At 44.0% G+C, this 21,336-nt stretch overlaps 1 protein-coding gene across 9 annotated transcripts in view; it reads left to right on the plus strand.

Annotated features, from left to right (window-relative positions):
- Positions 1-21,336, plus strand: part of LOC137415094 (CLIP-associating protein 1) — a 208,179-nt gene that overhangs the window by 31,944 nt on the left and 154,899 nt on the right. For 8 of the 9 annotated variants that reach the window (XM_068100652.2, XM_068100653.2, XM_078766027.1 and 5 more), the window contains exons 3-6: positions 2,358-2,436; positions 10,422-10,525; positions 20,290-20,381; positions 20,657-20,732. In XM_068100652.2, the coding sequence (XP_067956753.2) occupies positions 2,358-2,436; positions 10,422-10,525; positions 20,290-20,381; positions 20,657-20,732 (351 nt within the window). The remainder of the gene's footprint in view (positions 1-2,357; positions 2,437-10,421; positions 10,526-20,289; positions 20,382-20,656; positions 20,733-21,336) is intronic. The other variant, XM_068100656.2, reaches the window with a different exon arrangement.

The raw sequence follows: 21,336 nt of genomic DNA on the forward strand, positions 1-21,336 counted from the left end.
CTCATTGGAAAGAACTCTCCATGGGGAATGAAATATGTTAATGATGACGTCATCTATCACGTGGTTCGGCCGCCATATTTGTTCTAAATGGCCGATAAAGTACATTCCGGCAAGTCCTCGGTCTCTGACTGATTTTTCATTACTTGCCGGAAAAAATTTCCGGCAAGTATGTTGATCTGTTCGTTTGTTTGTCTGTTTGTCTGTCTGTTTGTCTGTCTGTCTGTTTGCAGCACTGCGTCTACACTGTTGCACGTAGAATCGCCAAACTTTGCACACATATTGGTCTTGCCCTGGAATAGACTGTGCCCAATTGATGACGTCATCGGTGACGTGGTTCGGCCGCCATCTTGGAAAAACCGAAAAACTTTGCACCTCTATATCTCCGAAAGTACTGAACAGAAAAAATTGAGACATGGCTCATTGTAAAGAACTCTCCATGGGGAATAAAATATGTTAATGATGACGTCATATGTCACGTGGTCGGCCGCCATCTTGGAAAAACGGCAAAACTTTGCACTACTATATCTCCAAAAGTGCTGAACAGAAAAATTGAGACATGGCTCATTGTAAAGAACTCCATGGGGAATAAAATATGTTAATGATGACGTCATATGTCACGTGGTCGGCCGCCATCTTGGAAAAACGGCAAAACTTTGCACCACTATATCTCCAAAAGTGCTGAACAGAAAAAATTGAGACATGGCTCATTGTAAAGAACTCTCCATGGGGAATAAAATATGTTAATGATGACGTCATATGTCACGTGGTTCGGCCGCCATCTTGGGAAAAAATTGCACCTCCATATCTGAAAGTGCTGAATAGAAAAAATTGAGACATGGCTCGTTGTAAAGAACTCTCCATGGGGAATAAAATATGTTAATGATGACATCATCGGTCACGTGTTTCGGCCGCCATATTTGTCCTAAATGGCCGATAAAAAAGTACCTTCCGGCAAGTCCTCGGTCTCTGACCGATTTTTCATCTGTCTGTTTGTCTGTTTGTCTGTCTGTTTGTTCGCAGTACTTCGTCTACACCGTTGCACGTAGAATCGCCAAACTTTACACACATATTTGTCTTGCCTTGGAATAGACTGTGCCAAATTGATGACATCATCAGTCACGTGGTTCGGCCGCCATCTTGGAAAAACCGAAAAACTTTGCACCTCTATATCTCCGAAAGTGCTGAATAGAAAAAATGGAGACATGGCTCATTGGAAAGAACTCTCCAAATATGTTAATGATGATGTCATAGGTGCCTCCATTATGACGTCATATTCGACAAGTACAAAACTTCATCTGATCAAGATGAAATTTATTGAGCATTATGTAGGAATAAATTAGTTTAGAAAAAAAATAATGACGTCATCGGTCACATGGTTCGGCCTCCATATTTGTTTTAACACAAAAGCCTTAAAAACCACTGAAAATACATCCTGGCGAGGGTTGGCAATCTCTGATTGCTCTTTTTATTGTTTATATTGTCGTGTGACTGCTCTCGGTTAACACCGGGAGAGTCACAGAAGGCTCTTTATCCCAACAACTCTGGTTGGTTCTTATTGTTATTTCGTGCAATTTAATGGGCACTTCCTGCACTTCGTGTCTAATGCGCTCCCATAAGGGACAAAGGATAGATCACAGAGGTTTAACGAACAAGGTATAATTTACCCTTATTCCCTAAGCCAGTTAACATGCCCCATTCCTCGTAATAGGGGCAGATATACACTTATCCGACATCCGGGCTAAGCAAGTACTTATTACATGGTGGTTTCTACATGACAATCTGAGCAGGCTACCTAGACAAATCTACCTGGTCTAAAGTCATCACTACCCCACCGACATAACAATATATTTAATATCTCGTGGTTTGTTAAGATATTTAAAGCCTCATGTCTTATTTAGATATTTAAAACCTCATCTTATTTAGATATCTAAAACCTCATGGCTTATTTAAATAATTAAAACCTTGTAGCTTCAGGGGGCTTTTGTTATGGTGACCCCCTTGACCGCTGATTGAGTGTCGCTTATTTTATTTATTTATTTATTTTTCATCTGAGCTGTTTACCCTGCTGAAAGATAAGAAAGGGGGAAGGAAGAGAAACAACATCTGTTTGTATTTGCACTTTATATAACAATGCAGCCTTGTCTTTTTATATTCCTTCATAACCCCTTGAGTTTATCCTTTACCCGATTTATGACACCGCCAGTCATTTTGGTAAAATAAAAATCATCCATTGTATATTTAGTCAGGGCTGCAATAAATGGAAGAAGCAAGCAATTACTAAAATATGATTGAAACCCAAATTATGTGTTTTAAAACAACTTATGGAAATTGTTTTTTCTGTTTGTTTACTTTCTCAGGTCTGTTTACTGGGGATGGAGAGCTTTGAGATTTTGGTCACAAGATTAAAAGACAAGATGAAGGTGCATCTCAAATTGCGTAAGCACCTGTTTGTTGCACTCTCTGCATTAACTTGCAGTTGGTAGGCAAAGCCAAAAACGGAACAGTGAAAGACATCCAATTTCATGTCATCAACAACAACAACAACATGCATTTTAAGGCCATGTTCCCTGCTAGAGCGGGGGATAGCCTTGCGGTCCCCATGACAATCTTCTCCATTTTGCCCTATTTTCTGCATCTCTCCTTGTTAACCCCCTTGCCCGCATTTCTTCTTCCACCATCTTTAGCCAAGTCTTTCTCGGTCTTCCCCGTCCTCTACTTCCTTCTACATTAACTTCCATCACCCTTCTCAACCAGTCACTTTCATCCTTCCTCAATACATGACCAAACCATCTCAACCTGTTCCTCTTCACAGCATCAATCACAGGCAATATTCCCATCATCTTTCGCAATTCATCATTTGTCTTCCTCTCTCTCAACGATACTCCGCACATCCATCGAACCATTCGCATTTCCACCCTTTCCAGCCTTCGTTGCTGCTCTACGTTCATTACCCATGTCTCGCTCCCATAAATCATAACACTTCTCACACATGCAGCATACACCTTTCCCTTCAGCTTCAGCGACACTCTCCTCCTCATCAGCACGCCACTCAGTTTCCGAAACTTCTTCCATGCACATCTCACTCGAGCAACCGTTGCCGAGTCTGATCCACCTTCTCCATTCAGCATGTCTCCGAGGTAGCAAAATGTTTTCACACCTTCCAGCTTCACGCCGTCTCCAAGATCCAACTCAACATTTCCTCCGTCTGCAGCTCCCTCTGTGCACACCTTACATTTGAATGTAGCTGCCACACTGGTTAATGACCCTCTCAGACCACTACATTTTTGATGAACCCACTCAGCACACATTGTACTTTGAATGGAGTTCACTCCGACACCCTTCCTGCACACAGCACACGGCCACTTCCCAGTTCTTTCCACCTCACCACATGCTTTACCACTTGCCATCACCTTTGTCTTCCTGATATTCACCTTCAGACCTTTTGTCTCCATACATTCCTTCCACTTGTTCATCTTTTCCTTCAGTCCATCCATACTTTCCGCAATCAACACCAGATCATCTGCATACAACAACTCCCACGGTAAACCCTCCTTTACGGTCTGAGCCAGCACCTCCATCACAGCTACAAATAGTAGTGGACTTAGTACCGACCCCTGATGCACTCCCACCTTCACCTCAAACTCACCACTGTTCCCGTCCTTCGTCCTTACAGCTGTGCGTGCTCTTTTGTACATTGCCATCACTACTCTGATCAACCATTCCTCCACTCCTAACTTCCTCAATGCCCATGTCAATACTTTGCGTGGAACCCTATCGAATGCTTTCTCCAGATCAACAAACCCAAAAAACAACTTCTTCCTCTTATCCATGTACTTCTCCTGCAACTGCTTCTCCATGTACTTCAGGGGACCAAAAAACAACAACTACCACGGTCCCCGAAAAGGCCAACCCCCGCTTTGCGGGGAAAAATGGCCTCTAAACGGTGGTTTTTTCTCCTGCAACTGCCTCACAATGAAAAGCACATCTGTCGTTCCTCTTCCTGGCATAAATACAAACTGCATTTCGTCGATCTTCACTTTCTTCCTTATCCTCCTCTCCAACCCCCTTTCCAATACCTTCATTCCATGCTCCAATAACTTTATCGCTCGGTACGAGCCACACTCCAGAGGGTCACCTTTCCCCTTGTATAGAGGGACGAGGGTATTCAGTTCCCAATCCACTGGAATGCGGCCTTCTTTCACCACCAGATTACAGATCTCTGTCATTTTCTTCACACCCCAACTTCCTGCTGCCTTCAACATATCTCCCACAACTCCCGTCGGCCCTCCCGCTTTTCCACTCTTCATTGCTTTTATCGCTTCCTCAACTTCCTTCTCAGTTATCTTCTCTGCTGGTCCTAAACCTGGGTTACTCTCTATGTTGCCATCCCATTCATTCTCTGTATTCAACAGCATTTCCATATATCTTTTCCATCTTCCTTTAATTCCATCTGGGTCGACAACGATTTGTCCCACTTCATCCTTCAAGCAACTCACCCCCATCACATCACACCTCTCTTTCGCTATCTGCTTTGCAATCCTGAATACTGCTTTCTGACCCTCTTCCGAATCCAAGCGTTCTCCGAACATTTTCCTACATGCCTCCTGCGCCTTTGCTACCTCTTTCTTTGCAGCCTTCCTGGCTGCCTTATAACTTTCATGCTCTGCTGTTTCTGCTCCCGTACCCTTCGCCTTCTGCCACTCTTTGAACTTCTTCCTCTTATAGTCAATCCTCTTTCCAACCTCAACATCCCACCACCATGTTTCCGAGTGCCTCGGTGGTCCTTTTATCCATCCACATACCTCACCAACGGCTCCCAACAGACTAGCTTTCATTGACATCCAACCACTTTCAAGCTCAACCACATCATCCTCGACCCTACTCAGCCTCTCTTTTAATGCCTCCCTTACTGTCACCTCTTTCAACCTCCACACCTTCATTCTCGGTTGGTACTTCACCCGCCGAGCTCTCCTCGCACCTTTCACCCTTATGTCGCAGACAACCAAGTGGTGCTGTGAAACAGCCTCCTCCCCCGGGATCACCTTTGTGTCCCGGAGGTGCCCCCTATCTCGCCAACGCACCATCAGGTAGTCAACGGTTGTCGTCGACCCACCTGACGTGTATGTAACAAGCTTATTGTCCTCTTTCTGGAACTGAGTATTACAAATCAACAAATCAGCTCCATCAGCAAACTCCAAAATCCTTTCACCTTCTCCATTTCTCACACCATATCCGTAACCCCCATGAACTCCCTCAAAACCATCCATACTCCTTCCCACATGTCCATTCAGGTCTCCTCCCACCACAACAACTTCCTCATCTTTCACGTTTTCCATCAGCTTCTCTATCGCACACCAGAACTTGTCCTTCTCTTCATCGCTTCGACCAACCTGCGGAGCATATCCCGAGATGACGTTCACCAAGAGCTTTCCAATCATCATTTTCACCATCATCAACCTATCACTCACTCTAGTCACACTCACCACACTGTCTACAAACTCCTCAGAAAACAGGACACCAACACCATTCACGCCCTCCGGGCACCCTTGCCACACAAACTTGTATTTCTGTCCCTGCCTACCCTTCACCATTCTCACACCACTTCCCTTCCATCTCGTCTCTTGCACACAACATATGTCCACTCTTCTTCTGACCAATACTTCCACCACTTCTCCTGATCTCCCTGTCATTGTCCCCACATTCCATGTCCCAAACCTCAGAAACCGATCTCCACTTCGGGCTGCACCCTGCCCATATGTACTTGTGATTGTAATGTCATCAGAAGACAATGACAATGTCAATGTCATCAGAAGGAGCATAAAAAAGATGGTGGGAAATACAATAACCCAAAGAAAAAAACTGTTGTTTCTGAAGTTGTAATATCTGTATGAAAGATATAATTACCAGCAAAATATGCAACATTGCAAGAAATACCATATTAGGTTTAATCGAAGTCATAACCCAATCTATGAGAGACTATTCGATGTTTGTGCTGTATCGTGTTCATGTTTGCTGTCAATGATTGTTCCACATGCTACAACACTCCACATCCCTAAAAGTAAATATTAGAATAAAATCCATGGTGATGCTCCTGTGGCTTATTTAGAAAATAAAGGATAGTTAGACATTTCATTGTTCTCCCCACTCCTTCCTTCCCCTACCCCCCAACCAAAGTAATATTGGGTAAACAGTAGATTTATGTTTGTGTCACAGATAATGAATAGACTTCATACAGTGTGGATTAAACACAGGCATGATGGCCCAAATTACCTCCAATGTCCAATTTCCTTTTTCAGGGAGTAGCACTTGTAAATCGAAAAAACATAAATACTGTACTGTAAATTGATCTGATTACTGGTAAAATCCAATTTTTATAAAACATTCCATCTTGAATGCTCAACAAAGTGAAAAATGGCTCAGTGGGGTACTGATGGTTCTTTCCCCATGGATTCTGAGAAGATTTTAAAATAAATTACCTGAAGTTTGTGAGATAAGTTGGGTAGTTTGTGAGAAGATGGGTTAGTCAAATGTTAACGGACAGCCGGACACCAGGACTTGCTCTGAGGTTCTTTCATAGAAATAACCTAAAAATAGGGGCAACATCCCTAGGGTGTTCACATGATAGCATAAAGCAGTATACTGCATGACTAAAGGTATTTTAAACAGTATCATGGTATTTTAAACCAATTTCAATGGTTGCTGGAAGACAGGGCAGCATGAACAATCATGCTAACGTAATCTTAAGACTAAACAAACAAAGAAAAAACACACTATTTTGGGGGGCAACCTTTCCCCCGGCCCTCCGCCCCGTAGACACCCTTCGACCCCAATTTTTTTAATGCCGTGAACAAACACTGGTACGTCATAGGTAATGAAGTTTGTGATCAAGTTTCATCAAAACTGTGTAATTTTGGAGGAGATAGCAAATACCTATTTTAGGGGGTCAGCCCCCCCCCCTCTCCCCCAAACACCTTTTTATGACGTGAACAAACTCTAGTATATAACGGGTAATGAAGGTTTGGGTCAAGTTTCATCGAAATTGTTTGTGTGTAGTTTTTGAGACCAAAGCAAATACCTATTTTGGGGGGTCAAATCTGAGCCCACTTTGACCCCGTTTGTTGCCCACCTTGGGCCCTAATTTTCTTAATGCCGTGAATAAACTTTGGTACATCAATGGGCGATGAAGATTGTGGTCAAGTTTCATCGAAATTGTGTGTGTAGTTTCAGAATAAAAAGCAAATTCCTATTTTGGGGGAGGCGGGGCAGGTCAAGCCAGGATCCACTTTGACCCCTGGTAGACTCCCTTCGACCATGATTTTTGTATTATTATTTTTATCCCGGGAACAAACGAGTTGGCACAAATGATATTTAGTATGTTGCAAGTTTGGTCACAATTCCATCAGCAGTTTTGGAGAAGAAGTTGCAAGTATCAAACGGATCTCAAAACGTCGGCCTCCCCCTTATCAAGGGGGGATTAATCCCCTTGTCTTTTTAGTAGCCGACGCGATCCGGGGCTATCACGTTCCTTCCGGTCAGTGTTAAATAGGCTTGTAAGCTGAATACTTATTACCTAAGTACTAACACCGGTCGTGAAGCAAGGAAATAACCCCACTCGAACCACGGCGTTAGTGGACACGCCGAGCGATAGCGAGCCGCGATTCGGGCCATTAACGGGAACTAACCCGATTGGAGCGGTTCCTAATCGTGCCACGCTTACCCAATGGAAGAAATCACTAAGACGGTCGAATTAAGAGGAAAACAGGAAGAACAGGTAATTTATTATACACTTTGTACAAAGAAGAGGAAGAAGAAGCAGAAATGTACAGTGAAGAGGAAGAAGCAGATACACAGGGCAGCCTTGTAACAGTCTTATACTTATCCCTGGACACGGGCCCGTTCACACACAGACTCACTCTCAGACTCACTCTCATGGGGTTGTGATGGTCGGGTTGAGGGTCCACCGATGGTGTCCACAGCTCGCTCCGGTCCCCGACTTGTACCACGAAGCAGATGATGATGGTAGACGGCAGGCAAGATCGCCCCGTGTCGGTGGCGCAGATCGGACAATTTTATGGGGGGGATTGGCAAGCTGGCGATTATACTGGCGTACGTAATAGTTGTACCGGCGCCTTATACGCGCTCCCGGAATAGTTTGGTACAATGCGCCACTTCCACAATGCTTTCTCAATGATGTCACCAAAGCGCCTTTCCCAATCGACCTTGCACAACAATGCAATGCGCTCCAACCAAGTCCAAGCCCTTTGCCACTGCCGTATGCACGCGAATCCTTGAATACTTGTCACAGCGCATCTCTCCGCATAACTCCACTCCGAGACTCGAACGCCTGCCTCTCCCTTCTCATAACTCTGAACTGCAACCTCACGAGCGCCTCTCCCTTCTCATAACTCGGTAATAGCACGTGCTATGCGAGGTGGGTAGCCCGAACTTGACGAGTGCCTCTCCCTTCTCATAACTGATGTGGGGGCCTCGCGCAACAGGTTTTATTGCCACGCCCAGCGAACCCTCTGGAACCTCTAGCCACACCCCGTCAGGCGATGTCGCCTCAGCCCTGATTGGTTGTTTGCGTCTTACCGGCTCCGCCCTTGATGGCTGCCTGACGTGGCCACACCCCCACCCTTGCGCTCCGCCCCCTTTTCGGGCCTTACCTCGTGGCATTTGGGCTGGTTTCAGCATCCTAATGCGAGGGGCAATGGGGTGCAGACTGGATGGGCGCAATGGGGAATGGGGTGCAGACTGGATGGTGTACAATGGAGTCGATTGGAGGGGTGGCTGCAGAATGAACAGGGCCTACTCTTATTTGTTTTACACAACGCAGATGATAACTATTGGAAATGGCCTTATCTCACGTTTACTAAGAAATAACTAACGTTCTAAGGTGACCTACGTGTTGCATGTGGCCTAACTATGGGCTGCAACCTTTAACCTTTAATGATGTTACCTGTGTGGGTTCTCAAAACCGCAACAATATTTAGTATGTTGCAAGTTTGGTCACAATCCCATCAGCAGTTTTGGAGAAGAAGTTGCAAGTATTATGGACTGAGAGACAGATTATGCACCATCCCTTAAATTCTTTGGAACTACTGTCCAGGTGACCTAAAACTGATTTCTAAATTGGCCAGTACACTTAACTGTTGTTTAAAAAGCATAATTTTGTCCGTTTTAAAAGTATTCGTTCCCTCCTCTCACCCTCCTTACCTCTTCTCACCCTCCTCCTCTCCTCTCACTCTCCTTCCCTCCTCTCACCCTCCTCCTCTCCTCTCACCCTCCTTCCATCCTCTCACTCTCCTCCTCTCCTCTCACTCTCCTTCCCTCCTCTCACCCTCCTCCTCTCCTCTCACTCTCCTTCCCTCCTCTCACCCTCCTCCTCTCTCTCCTTCCCTCCTCTCCTCTCTCTCCTTCCCTCCTCTCCTCTCTCCTTCCCTCTTCCTCTCCTCTCTCTCCTTCCCTCCTCTCACCCTCCTCTCACCCTCCTCTCTCCTTCCCTCCTCCTCTCCTCTCTCTCCTTCCCTCTCCTCTCTCTCCTTCCCTCCTCTCCTCTCTCTCCTTCCCTCCTCTCTTAATATTCCCGTCATGAAGCGACTGCATTGCCTAGCTATGCCTTTGCTAATAGTACATAATTAATAGACATAGGCTACTTGCGTTTCATACAGACAAACAAATAAATAGATCCAAATGCAATACCCTACTCTGGCGAGGGTAATGAATGTATTATGTATTTAATAAATAAAGGTATGATGTATGATGAAATAAATATTAATAAAATAAATATTTATTAATAAAATAATTGTAATTAAATGTATTGTGTGATGAAATAATGTAATACATGAAATAATAATGTATGATTTAATAATAATAAAAGTATGATGTATGAGGGTAATAAATGTATGATCCGAGAGGGGTTGGGGGAGAGAAGGAGGAGTTGGAAGAACAATGGGGAGTTTGGAGGACACAGGAATATCACCATTGTTTAAAAAGCATCCCTTTTGTCCGTTTGTTCACGATTAACTGCAGCATTATTTTATTATTTTAAACACGCTTCTTTATAATATATACAAGAAATCAAAACTTTAACATTGGGCTTTGTCTCATTTTCCAGGCAATTTTTTTTTTAATTTTGCCTAAATTCAAAAGGCACTTCGTTTTAAATTGACTGTCATATAATTATGAAATTTGCACTGCAAAAGGATCATATTACATGCAGGGTATTGGATGAAATGTTTTTTTTTTTGCATATGTCTATTGCTTGGTCTATCGATGAACAGGAGTTTTGGGATGTAAATGCTTTTCTCTGTTACCCAAACACTGCTCTGTGCTTATCTTCCAGCAGATTTTGCTGTTTTTTATATTATTGAGAGAATGTAATGATTTACCTGTTAACATTAATTGCTTGTTTGTTTCAGTTTTGCCAGCTGTTCAGGACAGGCTCGGAGATGGCAAAGAGCAGGTGCGAGAACAAGCGCATGGTCTGCTGCTCAATATAATGGAGTTTTGTACTTCCCCACAGGTACATCCGTGAGTTTGCCCCCCAAATAATTTTGTTTATATGGTCATTTTCTGTGCAAAGGTCTTGTAAATGCTTGATGGAAATGCTATTTTCTGTACGGGTGTCTTAGAGGGAGAAAGAGAGAAAGAGAAAAAGAGAAAAAGAGAGAGGCTTGTGCACAAACAAGGAAACAAAGTCCTCGGACAAGGGGTAGAAATAAAGGACAGTTAGACTTTTTTCACATATTGTTGTTACAGCCTGAATTTACAATGGATTAAATTGAGAGATTTTTTGTCACTGATCTACACATACTACCCCATAATGTCAAAGTGGAATTTTTTTTTTTTTTTTTTAACTTTTACAAAATAATTAAAAATGAAATTATACAGAAATATCTAATTTACTTAAGTATTCAACCCCTTGAGTCAATTTGTAGAAGTGCCTTTGACAGCGATTACAGCTTCAAGTCTTCTTGGATATGTCTGTATCAGCTTTGTACATCTGGATTTGTGGAGTTTCTCCAATTCTTCCTTGCAGATTTGCTCAAGCTCTGTCAAATTGGATGGGGAGCATCAGTGAACAGCAATATTGAAGTCTTTCCACAGATTCACAATGGGATTCAGGTCTGGGCTTTGGCTAGGCCACTCAAGGACTTTCAAGTTATTGTTCTGAATCCATTCCAGTGTTGCTTTGGCTATATGCTCAGGGTCATTGTCCTGTTGGAACATAAATCTTCCCACTCAGTCTAAGGTCTTTTGCACTCTGAAGAATTTGCCTTTATTTGGCTCCATTCACTGTTGCCTCCATCTTTACAAGTCTCCTCGTCTCTGCTGCTGAAAAGCATTACCATAGCATGATGCTGCCACCACCATGCTTCACGTTAGGGATGGTGTTAGTTGGGAGATGAGATGTGCTCGGTTTCCGCCAGACGTAGCGCTTTGTATTCAGGGCAAAAAGTTCAATTTACATCTCCTTAGACAATCAATTTTCAATAAATCAATATTTCAAATCAATCAATTTCATCAATCAAGACATCTCCTCACTTGCCTTTTTGCAAACTCTCGGTGTGCTGTCATGTGCCTTTTTCTCGGGAGTGGCTTCCGTCTTGCCACTCTCCCATAAAGCCGAGATTTGTAAAGTGCTGTAGAGACTGTTGTCCTTCCAGCAGGTTCTCCCATCTCAGCCAAGGAAACTAGTTCTGTCAGGTCATTGGGTTGTTGGTCACTTCCCAGACCAAGGTGCCTCTTGCCCGGTTGCTCAGTTTGGTCAGACGGCCAGCTCCAGGAAGAGTCTGTGTTGTTCCATATTATTTCCGTTTCCTAATTATGGAGCTCACTGTGCTCTTGGGAACATTTAACACACTAGAAATTGTTTTATACCCTTACCCAGATCTATGCCTCCTTACAGTTCTATCTTGGTGTTCTATGGACAGTTCCTTTGACGTTGTGGTAGAGTTGCTGCTGTGACATGCACTGTCTACTTACTATGGGACCTTGTATAGAAAGGTGTTTCTTTCTAAATCATGTCCAATCAATTGAATTGGTCACAGGTGGACTCAAATCAAGTTGTAGAGACATCGGAAGGATGATCAAAGGAAATTGCATGCAGCTTATCTCAATTTGGAGTGTCATAAGTCTAGACTACGGATTTTTATGTTAAGAAAATAGGCCTTTTATGTTTTGAAAAGCGGAATTTTTTTTTTTTTTAATGTGAAAAAATCCCGAAATATTTTTTTCCCCCGTTTTATTCATTTTTTATTATTACCAAGTTTTTCAGAAATCAGTCAAAAAAAGAACAAAAAATGGTAAGCTTTTTCCTGCACAACATTAAGCACTCTGGGCTAGTAAACAGGTAAAAAATGACGTTCAGGTACCTTTATTGCAACCGCATTGTTTGATAAGTAGAGGACTAGAAGAAATTGACAAGACCCTTTTAGGAACGATTAAAGTAGGTGTTTGAAATCATTATCTTGGTAATGTTCTCCTTGGTGAGGCGGTGTCGGCGGTCGGTGAGGACGTTTCTGTAGACGGAGAAGGACCTTTCCACGTCGACGCTGACGATGGGGCAGTACCTCAAGAGGGGGATGTCAGCAAGCTTGACTCCAGCCGGCACACCAACCTCAGATCCGTGCTGATCTCCATCCAGGATCAAAGCCACTGTCCTCAGCACACCAATGTCGGGATTGCGCTGCAGCACCGCCTTGAACTTGGTGAGCAGGATCTCCTTACGGCAGCCTCGGATCTTTTCGAGCTCCTCCTTGGCCTGATCAAGGAGCTGGAAGGCCTTGGCCAGCTCCATGCCGGCCTCCTCCAGCTGCTTAGGATCTTCGGGATGAACGACACGTGGGCATTTAAGAAGACCAAACTGAGCTTGATGTCCGCCTTTCCGAACAGGTCCTTGGCACTCCGGATTGCCATCGCGTCGTCATCGTTCAGCTGGTCCACAATGTCCTTGACGGCCTCGAAGTGCTCGGCATAAAACATCGCGGCGTCGATCCACGTCCCCCACCGAGTCAGAATGGGCTCCGGGGGGAGAGAAAGATTGGGCTGCTGCTCCTTCCAAAAGACAACACGCGACGGGGCTTTGACGAACACCTTCTTCGTCGTGGCAATCAGGGCGTTGACGTCCTTGAACATTTCTCGGACTGTCTCGCAGACACGGTGGAGCGCGTGGGCAACGCAAGTCACATGCAGCAAGTCCGGGAAGAGTTCCTTCAGGGCATGGCCGGCCTTGATCATATAGGCCGCGGCGTCGCTGACGAGGACCTTGAGGCACTCCGGCTTGAAATCAGGCCAAAGATAGCGCAGCGTGTCATTGACTGCACGCACGATCTCCCCGGAGTTGGTCTTCTCCAGAAACATGCACTGGACGAGGTGGGGACGAAAGTACCCCTCCTTGGACAAGCGTCACACTCTCTCACTGTAGTACACTGCCTCACTGCTGTACACGCTGGGGACGCAACGCACGCAAGTGGACGCAACGTTTTGTTTTTGAGATCGATCGCAGCTAAAAATTTCGATCGCAGTTAAAAATTTCGAAAAATTCCCTAATTTTTTTTAGCGTTGCCAGACATTTTCGACCAAAAAAGGCATTTTATTTTATTTTTCCCGAAAAAGGGCGAAATATTTTTTTTCCTCCGAAAATAGCAAAATAATTTTTTTGCGCGCAAAAAAGCCGTTTTATGTGAAAAATTTTTTTTTATTTTTTCACATAAAAATCCGATGTATAGTCATAATAAAGGAGTTGAATACTTATTGGCTCAAGACATTTCAGCTTTTCATTAAAAGAAAGCCACTTTACTTTATATGTCGATCAATGACAAAACAAGTACAAAAAGTTTTAATTAAAACAAAAGCCGCGTCGATGTTACACAATGCCTAGATGCAGCTGTGCCTATAACGTCGATGTTATAGGCACAGGACATTCCTATTGATTCGATTACTTGATGTTATTTTTGTGCAAAGTGAAAATATATCTCGGCAATTTCCCGTGTGTGGCGACGAATTTTTAATATATCTCGGCATTTTCCCGTCTGTTATTTCAGGCGGTGTATGACTGACCATGCCGCGATTTAAAAAAATATATATCTCGGCAATTTCCCGTGTGTGGCGACACGTGAACGAAGCTATACTCCTTTCTCCACATTATTGTGACGACGTATAAATTAAATATTTCATCTTGACGATTGTCATCAAATGGACGAATTTTTAATATATCTCGGCATTTTCGCGTCTGTTATTTCGGGCGGTGTATGACTGACCATGCCGCGATTTAAACAAAATATATATATCTCGGCATTTTCCCGTCTGTTATTTCGGGCGGTGTATGACTGACCATGCCGCGATTTAAAAAAAATATATCTCAATGGACTTAAAGTTACAGGCCTTTGAGAATTCATTTCGTTCTATAAAGGGTAACTTTCATCGGATTTTCTTCCCGTTTTTTTTCAACCGAGTCTAAAACTATATTAGCGACTGTGAAAAATGAAATGATATATCGAATTTGATTTGAAATTAAACTGTGAGAGAGGAAGACACCACGGGCCTACAAAACAGGCCTCAAAGCTATGCGAGTTAATAAAATGGTGGATATTTGTTTATATGAAGCCTCTTCCAGAATGGGTGGAGCTATGGTTCCCAGAATGGGTGGAGCTTTGAGGTTTTGTCTTCTCTGCAAGAACAAGAAGCAGAAGAAGAACAAGAAGAACAACAACAACAGCAGAGGGCACTCTATGACCAGCGTCTGCGACGCGGCTAAAAAAATAATGTCAATTTAATCCATTTGAAATTCAGGCTGTAACGCAACAAAATATATAAAAGTCATGGGGTGTGAATACTTTCCAAAGGCACTGTACACAAAGCCCAATTTAGCATTAGGGGTTGAGCAAATGAGGAGCATGCCGAGGGGTGAGACAGCCAACAATAGCTCAATACACACAGAAAAGGTTAGTGGTAGACACAGGGAGATGTTAGCGAGAATAGAAAAGATCGAGGTCGACATTGCTATATATATAGCATGAGGGCTGTAGATTACATATTGCAAAATAAAGTAATATGCAGTAGACAAAGGATTTTATCCATTGATGAGGGCATTTACCACCTTGGGGAAAAAATGGTACATATGCTTTGACATTCATTGTTTACCTGGTCCACTGATGCTGACTGACACTAGCCTTTACAGAGGCTAGCATTGCAAATTTGTTGTAATAAAAATTTGTTTCATTAAAACTGCAACGAAATTTTTTAAAAACAAATTTTGCCATCTAAATTTTACTTTCTTTAAATGCATTTCTCATTTGGGCATAAAATCATAATCAAAATACATTTCACTTTGTTATTACGAGTTTCAATTTGTTAATTAAAACGGCGATTTTTCCCCAAAACGTGACGTTTATGATAACGTAATTCATCATCACGAGTGTTCCATTGTAATGGGACTTTACTGTGTTACTAATGTGTGGTATTTTAACTTTACATACATGAATTGGAAAAAGCTAGGCAGTAATAAGGATTAGGGATGATTCTTCCTCTTTAACGCTCACAATTATTCACACGTTCTTGTGGGGTTGACCGTTCTTGTGGGGTTCACTGGGGGAAGCTTGATCCAAGTCTTTCTTGAACTGGCTGGCCAGGCCTGACGTTATTACAAAGGCTAGGGCAGGAATTTGTGCTTGTTCAAGATGCCGGTGATAATTTGCCCACTCTTAGCAAAGGACACTGGGATCTTTAACAGATACTGACAGACGGGATGCCCATTTTAACTTACCACCGAGGGATAATTACCAACACGTTAATTAATCACCCTGCCACCCACCCTATGAAACACCGTAATGCCAGTTTATAGCTTAGCTGAGATTCAAATAGTGTACTTGCCAGCAATGTGAACCCGGAAATGTTCAGTACCCTAAAGTTTTAAGTTAGAAATGTACAGTATGGGTCCCCAGCACTTAGAAACTGCCGGATGCTAACTTGTATATGTTGGGCAATTAGCAAAATTAGCATTAATAGCATTAACCCTATCAAACATAGGCCTGGGACACTGAAATTTCTGTTTTGCTCTATTGCTCCACTTTTATTCACAGGTATTAGAGGTAACAAAGGCAAGTACCATACCAAACTAGAATAATATGACTATGGGTAAATAATATCCTCAAAATTAAAACACAAGTATACCCAAAATTATCAGAGCTGAAAAATATGTGCACTAGTTACACAACATAAAACTTCCATCAAGAAAGAGTGTCTTGCACTTATACTACTCTGCACTGTTATAAAGCATATCCTCATCATAAAACTCATCCTCATCGTCTTCATCTTCTTCTCCTGACTCTACATTCTTGTCATATTGCTTTTCTTGCTGAGTGTGTGTGAGTGTGTTGCAACATGTACTATCAGAGCCTTTGCAGAAGCAGTAGCTGGTACAGGCCAGGCCTGCAGCTACGCAGCTGCACTTTGCTGTTAAACAGGGCTTTAACCCAGCTTTGCAGCTACAGCTGATCATTTCCAACACGGCAGGAGGAGCAACGGGGCTTGCATCCAGGATGGGCATGATGACTTCCTCTCTCTTCTCGCCTTCCTTCTTATTCCATCCAAACTCTGTTATGTCCACAGCTGGTGGGTCAGGGCAGTCTGCTGCTTTCCAAAGCAGCACCTGTAGATGGGCACGCTGTCCATGGAGGAGAGCGTTGCGCTCTGTAGGAGGCAGTGTCTTCAGTGCTGGGGGTGTTTTGCGCTTTCGGTAGATGTCATATCTGGCGACGTTCAGAGATGCCGACTCCCTCTCATTGTACAGAGCCAGGAAGAAACCACTCACTGCCCCTGTAATCTGTAAATCAGTAGCTCCCTCCTCTCCGATGAAGTGAAGCAGGTCACCAGGTACTACTCTCATGGCCTTGAGTGCGGACACCTTCCCTTTCCCCGTGGGATAGGAGGTGGTGTCACATCCGGAGAGAGCATGCATTGCCAGGATGGAGCGACACTGCTCACCGAGATTCTCTACTGTCGAATTGATGTTGAGAATAGTGCCATCCCATCTCTCCATCTGCAGGTTACATGTGATACCCACCTTCCAGCACCAATAGACCATGAGTACGAAAACATCAGTGTCGTCGCTGAGAATGCGGACAGTTTCAGCTCCGCGACTGGCTGCATCCATCATGTATGAGATGAGGGAGACGTCAGCCTCGTCATGAGTGACAATATTGTCTGCTTTGCTGACCATCTTGATGTGATCTCCTATGCTGTGTGTGCACAGGCTCACCCAGTCTCCGTTTGTTTGTCTTGTTCATCACTTTGTCGCGGCTAGGTAGAGGGGTTGTTGGTGAGAGTCGGTACTCTGTTGAGCTCTCCCCAGCTCTTCTCTGCCTCTCGTGGTTTTTGGCAGAGACTTGCTCATACCGGTCAAAGATGACAAATGTTTCGGTGATGTAGCGATTAAGCCGGCGCCCCATGCTGGCTGCGAGGTCAGCCACAGTGCCTGACGATGGCCACACCATGTGGTAGATGAGCTGCGATGCATCAACGAGTACAACATGGGGTGGGTGGGGATTGGGGGCAAGGATTCCAAGACGCTGGACGATCACAGACCTGTTACCCTTCCTGAGGCATCCATACTCATCGATGATGGGTGCAGGGACCGGGCCGAGCTCGTAGTCAAAGAGGGCAGAGAGCTCCATTCTTCTCTTGCTCCCCACCACCAGCAGCCGAGCAAACAACGCCTCAAGGTTACATATGATCTTCGCATTGACCTTCACTCTTTTTTTGGTGAATGTCATTGTCACCACCTTATTTGAGATGGGCGTATGAAATCTCTCAGGAAGTGATGAAGAGAACAGTGTGCTCATGTCCTGTCCGATCTTCAATGCATCTTGCACATTCACCTTTTCATCTGCCACCTGGCCATTTATGATATGGTGGAGGGTCGCGGTCTCTATGGTGAGTGGATGGGAGTTTTCCTGTAGCACTCAGGATTTTAGCCCGGTCCTCCGCGTCCAATTCCCGCTGTCCTTTACCCTCTTCTTTGTGTCTGTTGGGCTTCATTGTCTTATCCGGTGCTTCAGCATCGTCGTAAATCTCATCCAATGACTTGGAGAGATAGGAGCAGATGCCGAAAGATTGGATCCACACGGCGACCTGCTCAGGGTTGGTGGAGATGCCCTTCATGCCTCCTACTCCCTTCCCTTGCTTGATGCATGTCTGCTCCCCAAACATGTCTCCACTCACTGCAGCTGCACCATCAGAGTGGCGGCACACATGGCTTCCAGCGTAAAGGTCATCCTTGGCAGTAGCAGGAAGGTACTGCATGTCGCGCAGATGCCATGTGATCCATCTTGCGTAGTGGTGATGACAGGCAGCAAATAAATAGGGCAGCATCTCTTCAAGGCAGTGTTGTTGCAGCATCCAATCACCCTCTCTTTCTGCTCGCCAGAACCTGTGAGCTATTAGGGTAGGGGTGATGAAACAATCCACCCATAGCCGGCCTGTGGGTTGCTCTCTGGCTTTCTCCAGGAATGACGTTATCTGCTCGTGAGTCTTCTCTCCCTCCTCTAAGAAGTCATGAAGAAGAGCAGACACAACCATACGGAAGGCTCGCATAGCCTTGGGCCAGGCCTTCCCATTGAAGATGGATTTCAGGCCTCCAAATGATGCACCGACTAGCTCTTCCACACCTGTTGAATTCATCAGTTGTCCGATTGAGCCGATGAATGACATGAGAGTGTGCATCATCCCAGGTCTGAGAACCACTGATGACCATCGCTGCAGATCACTCCACTTGATCAGGCAAGCGATCACGTACAGCTGCATGTCAAACGTGATATGATTGTGGTTCATGCCAAGCTGCCTCAGTGATGTGTCAAAGTAGGCAATGGTACTGAGCACTGTATCAGGGTGGGCAGGGGGCGAGTCAAGCAGTGGTCCAAAGACACTTATCGTCTTCAGCTTTGGAGCACTGTCATCACCATTGCGATCTTGCACAACATTGTAGGCTGCCCAGTCCAGGGGAAGAGGAGAAGAGTGGAGCTGCGAGAGCCAAGCAGCATCCTTCTTCTGTGCTCTAGTAACACTGTTTGATGGCATCTTGGAAAGCATCAGTTCTTGGGACTTCTTTCAGAGCTGGTGGAGTCATCTTCTTGGGGCCTGTGTAATGTTCAATGACAAAACTGCTCTTATGAGCTATACTAAGTTTCCCAGCTTCAAGCTTCGTCAGACGGGGTAGTTTCAGCGACATGACCTCACCACCAGGTGTGGCTCCTCCGGGGAACAGGAGACCTGCTGGATTCTGCACAAACTGAGTGGCCATGGCATGAGTCGTGCGGCGACCATTGGGTGTGAAGACCACAAGATCAAAATTATCACCCCAACTGTGGATAGGGCCGATGTGCCTCTCCAGGCCGACTGCGTGCAGGAACATATCTGGGTCCTCAGAAGTATATTTGGCAGCTGACACTAACATTGAAACTGTAGCGCAACATGAGAGTAGGGGCACTAACCACGCAAAAAAATGTTGGGTGAAAAAAAATCCATGGCTTTTACATCCCTTTTTTCACATGAAATTTTGATCGCAGGAAATTTTTATAAGAACACTCACGGAAAGCATATCTGTCCAAGTGTATTATGTCCAAATTTCATACAGATCCTTCAAATAGTTTGCTCACACGAAGCATTCAAACGGAGCAATAGAGCGAAACAGAAATTTCAGTGTCCCAGGCCTATGTTTGATAGGGTTAATGCTATTAATGCTAATTTTGCTAATTGCCCGACATATGCAAGTTAGTATCCGGCAGTTTCTAAGTGCTGGGGACCCATACTGTACATTTCTAACTTAAAACGTTGGGGTACTCAACATTTCCGGGTTCACAAGAGGGCTCTATAGGCTTGGCAAGTAGACTAAAAGCCTGGCTAGACAGCTTAGAGCTTAGAGGCAAGTGTGCTTTCCTCCAGGCCATCCTTTCAGCCATTAGGAGTTCGGGATTTGTTGTTGTTCTATTTTTTTTTTCCCCTTAATAAGGGGTGAGGTCAAACATAACATAATTATTGACAGTAAATGTTAGTGTGAGGTGAGTGAATGGTGAGGATTACTGAACATAAATAGCTTTGAGAAACTTAGACAGGTAGGAAAGTTAGCAGGAAAGCTGCACTACGTCTGCGAAGAAAATATTCTGTGGTTTGAGATGATTGGTGTTGTCGATTCTCCAGTCGGTGGAGTGGATATATCATATGTGCTTTGTGCTCAACTTGTTTTAGGTTAATTTGTTTTTTATACATTTTTTTTTTTTTTTTCCTCAGATGGTCTGGGATAAACTAATAGTTGGGTTTAAACACAAGAACAACCATATACGTGAGATCACATGTTCCTGCCTCACAGCAACCATCAACACGTGAGTTTTGTTTGTTGTATTATATTTTTGCATTAAAAGCTACTTCGCTTTGGTCAGGTATTTTACCCTTGGATGACTTGACTTGGAATTAGGTATTTTCTCCCCAAGGAAACAAATCTTTTATTTGGGGCAACAAAATGTATACACATCACGACATCATAAGCCACAGCCACAGATTTCCATGCGCAGTGTTTGCAAATGCACAATGTGTTTGAGATATAAACAATGCAAGTAACCATCACGACAGCAATTGTTCTTTAATTTTTGTTTTGTAGATTTGGGACCAAGTGCTTGTCATTCATGCGTATGGTGCCACATCTTTGTGGATTGCTGGAGGATGCAAATGGCCAGGTGTGAGCTTTCGTTTTTGTTAGAGAATGCAGGCTCGAATTGGCAAATGCCCAGTCGTGAGATATTTACTGTTCACAAGCAAATGGTGGATTGGGCCTGCGTGCTGATAAGCCCATGGCCTGAGTGAATATAGTTTATTCGATCCTCTGTCTCCAGCACCAAAATTCTGCTTCTTCACCCAACCGACGCACGCTGCAAGATCTTCATATTGTGTGACTTTGTGTGCCCTTGCATCTTTTAATAATCTAATTATGCATGGATACTTGGCATGCTCCTATGTAATGATTTATCAACAATCTCATCACATCATTATGCTGTCCCCACTATACTCCACACATTTTGGCCACTCGTTGTATTGCTCATTCCTTGGTCATCGATGGAGATCCAAGACATCCTCTCAGCTGCACATTTTGTCAACACTTTTTTTTCTTTTGTGTAATTAATTAACTTTTTCCTTATTTATTTATTTCCTCCACTCATTGAAGATTTTAATTTGTTGTTAGATTATATAAACTCTCTTACCTCCATCTTTTCTGTTCTGTTTTTTTCTGTTCTGTTTTTTTCTTGTCTTTCCTCTGTTCTTCATTTCTGTGAATTCTCATTT

This window comes from Myxine glutinosa, chromosome 12, assembly GCF_964187855.1.
Source record: "Myxine glutinosa chromosome 12, kmMyxGlut1.1, whole genome shotgun sequence".
Classification (NCBI taxonomy): domain Eukaryota; kingdom Metazoa; phylum Chordata; class Myxini; order Myxiniformes; family Myxinidae; genus Myxine; species Myxine glutinosa.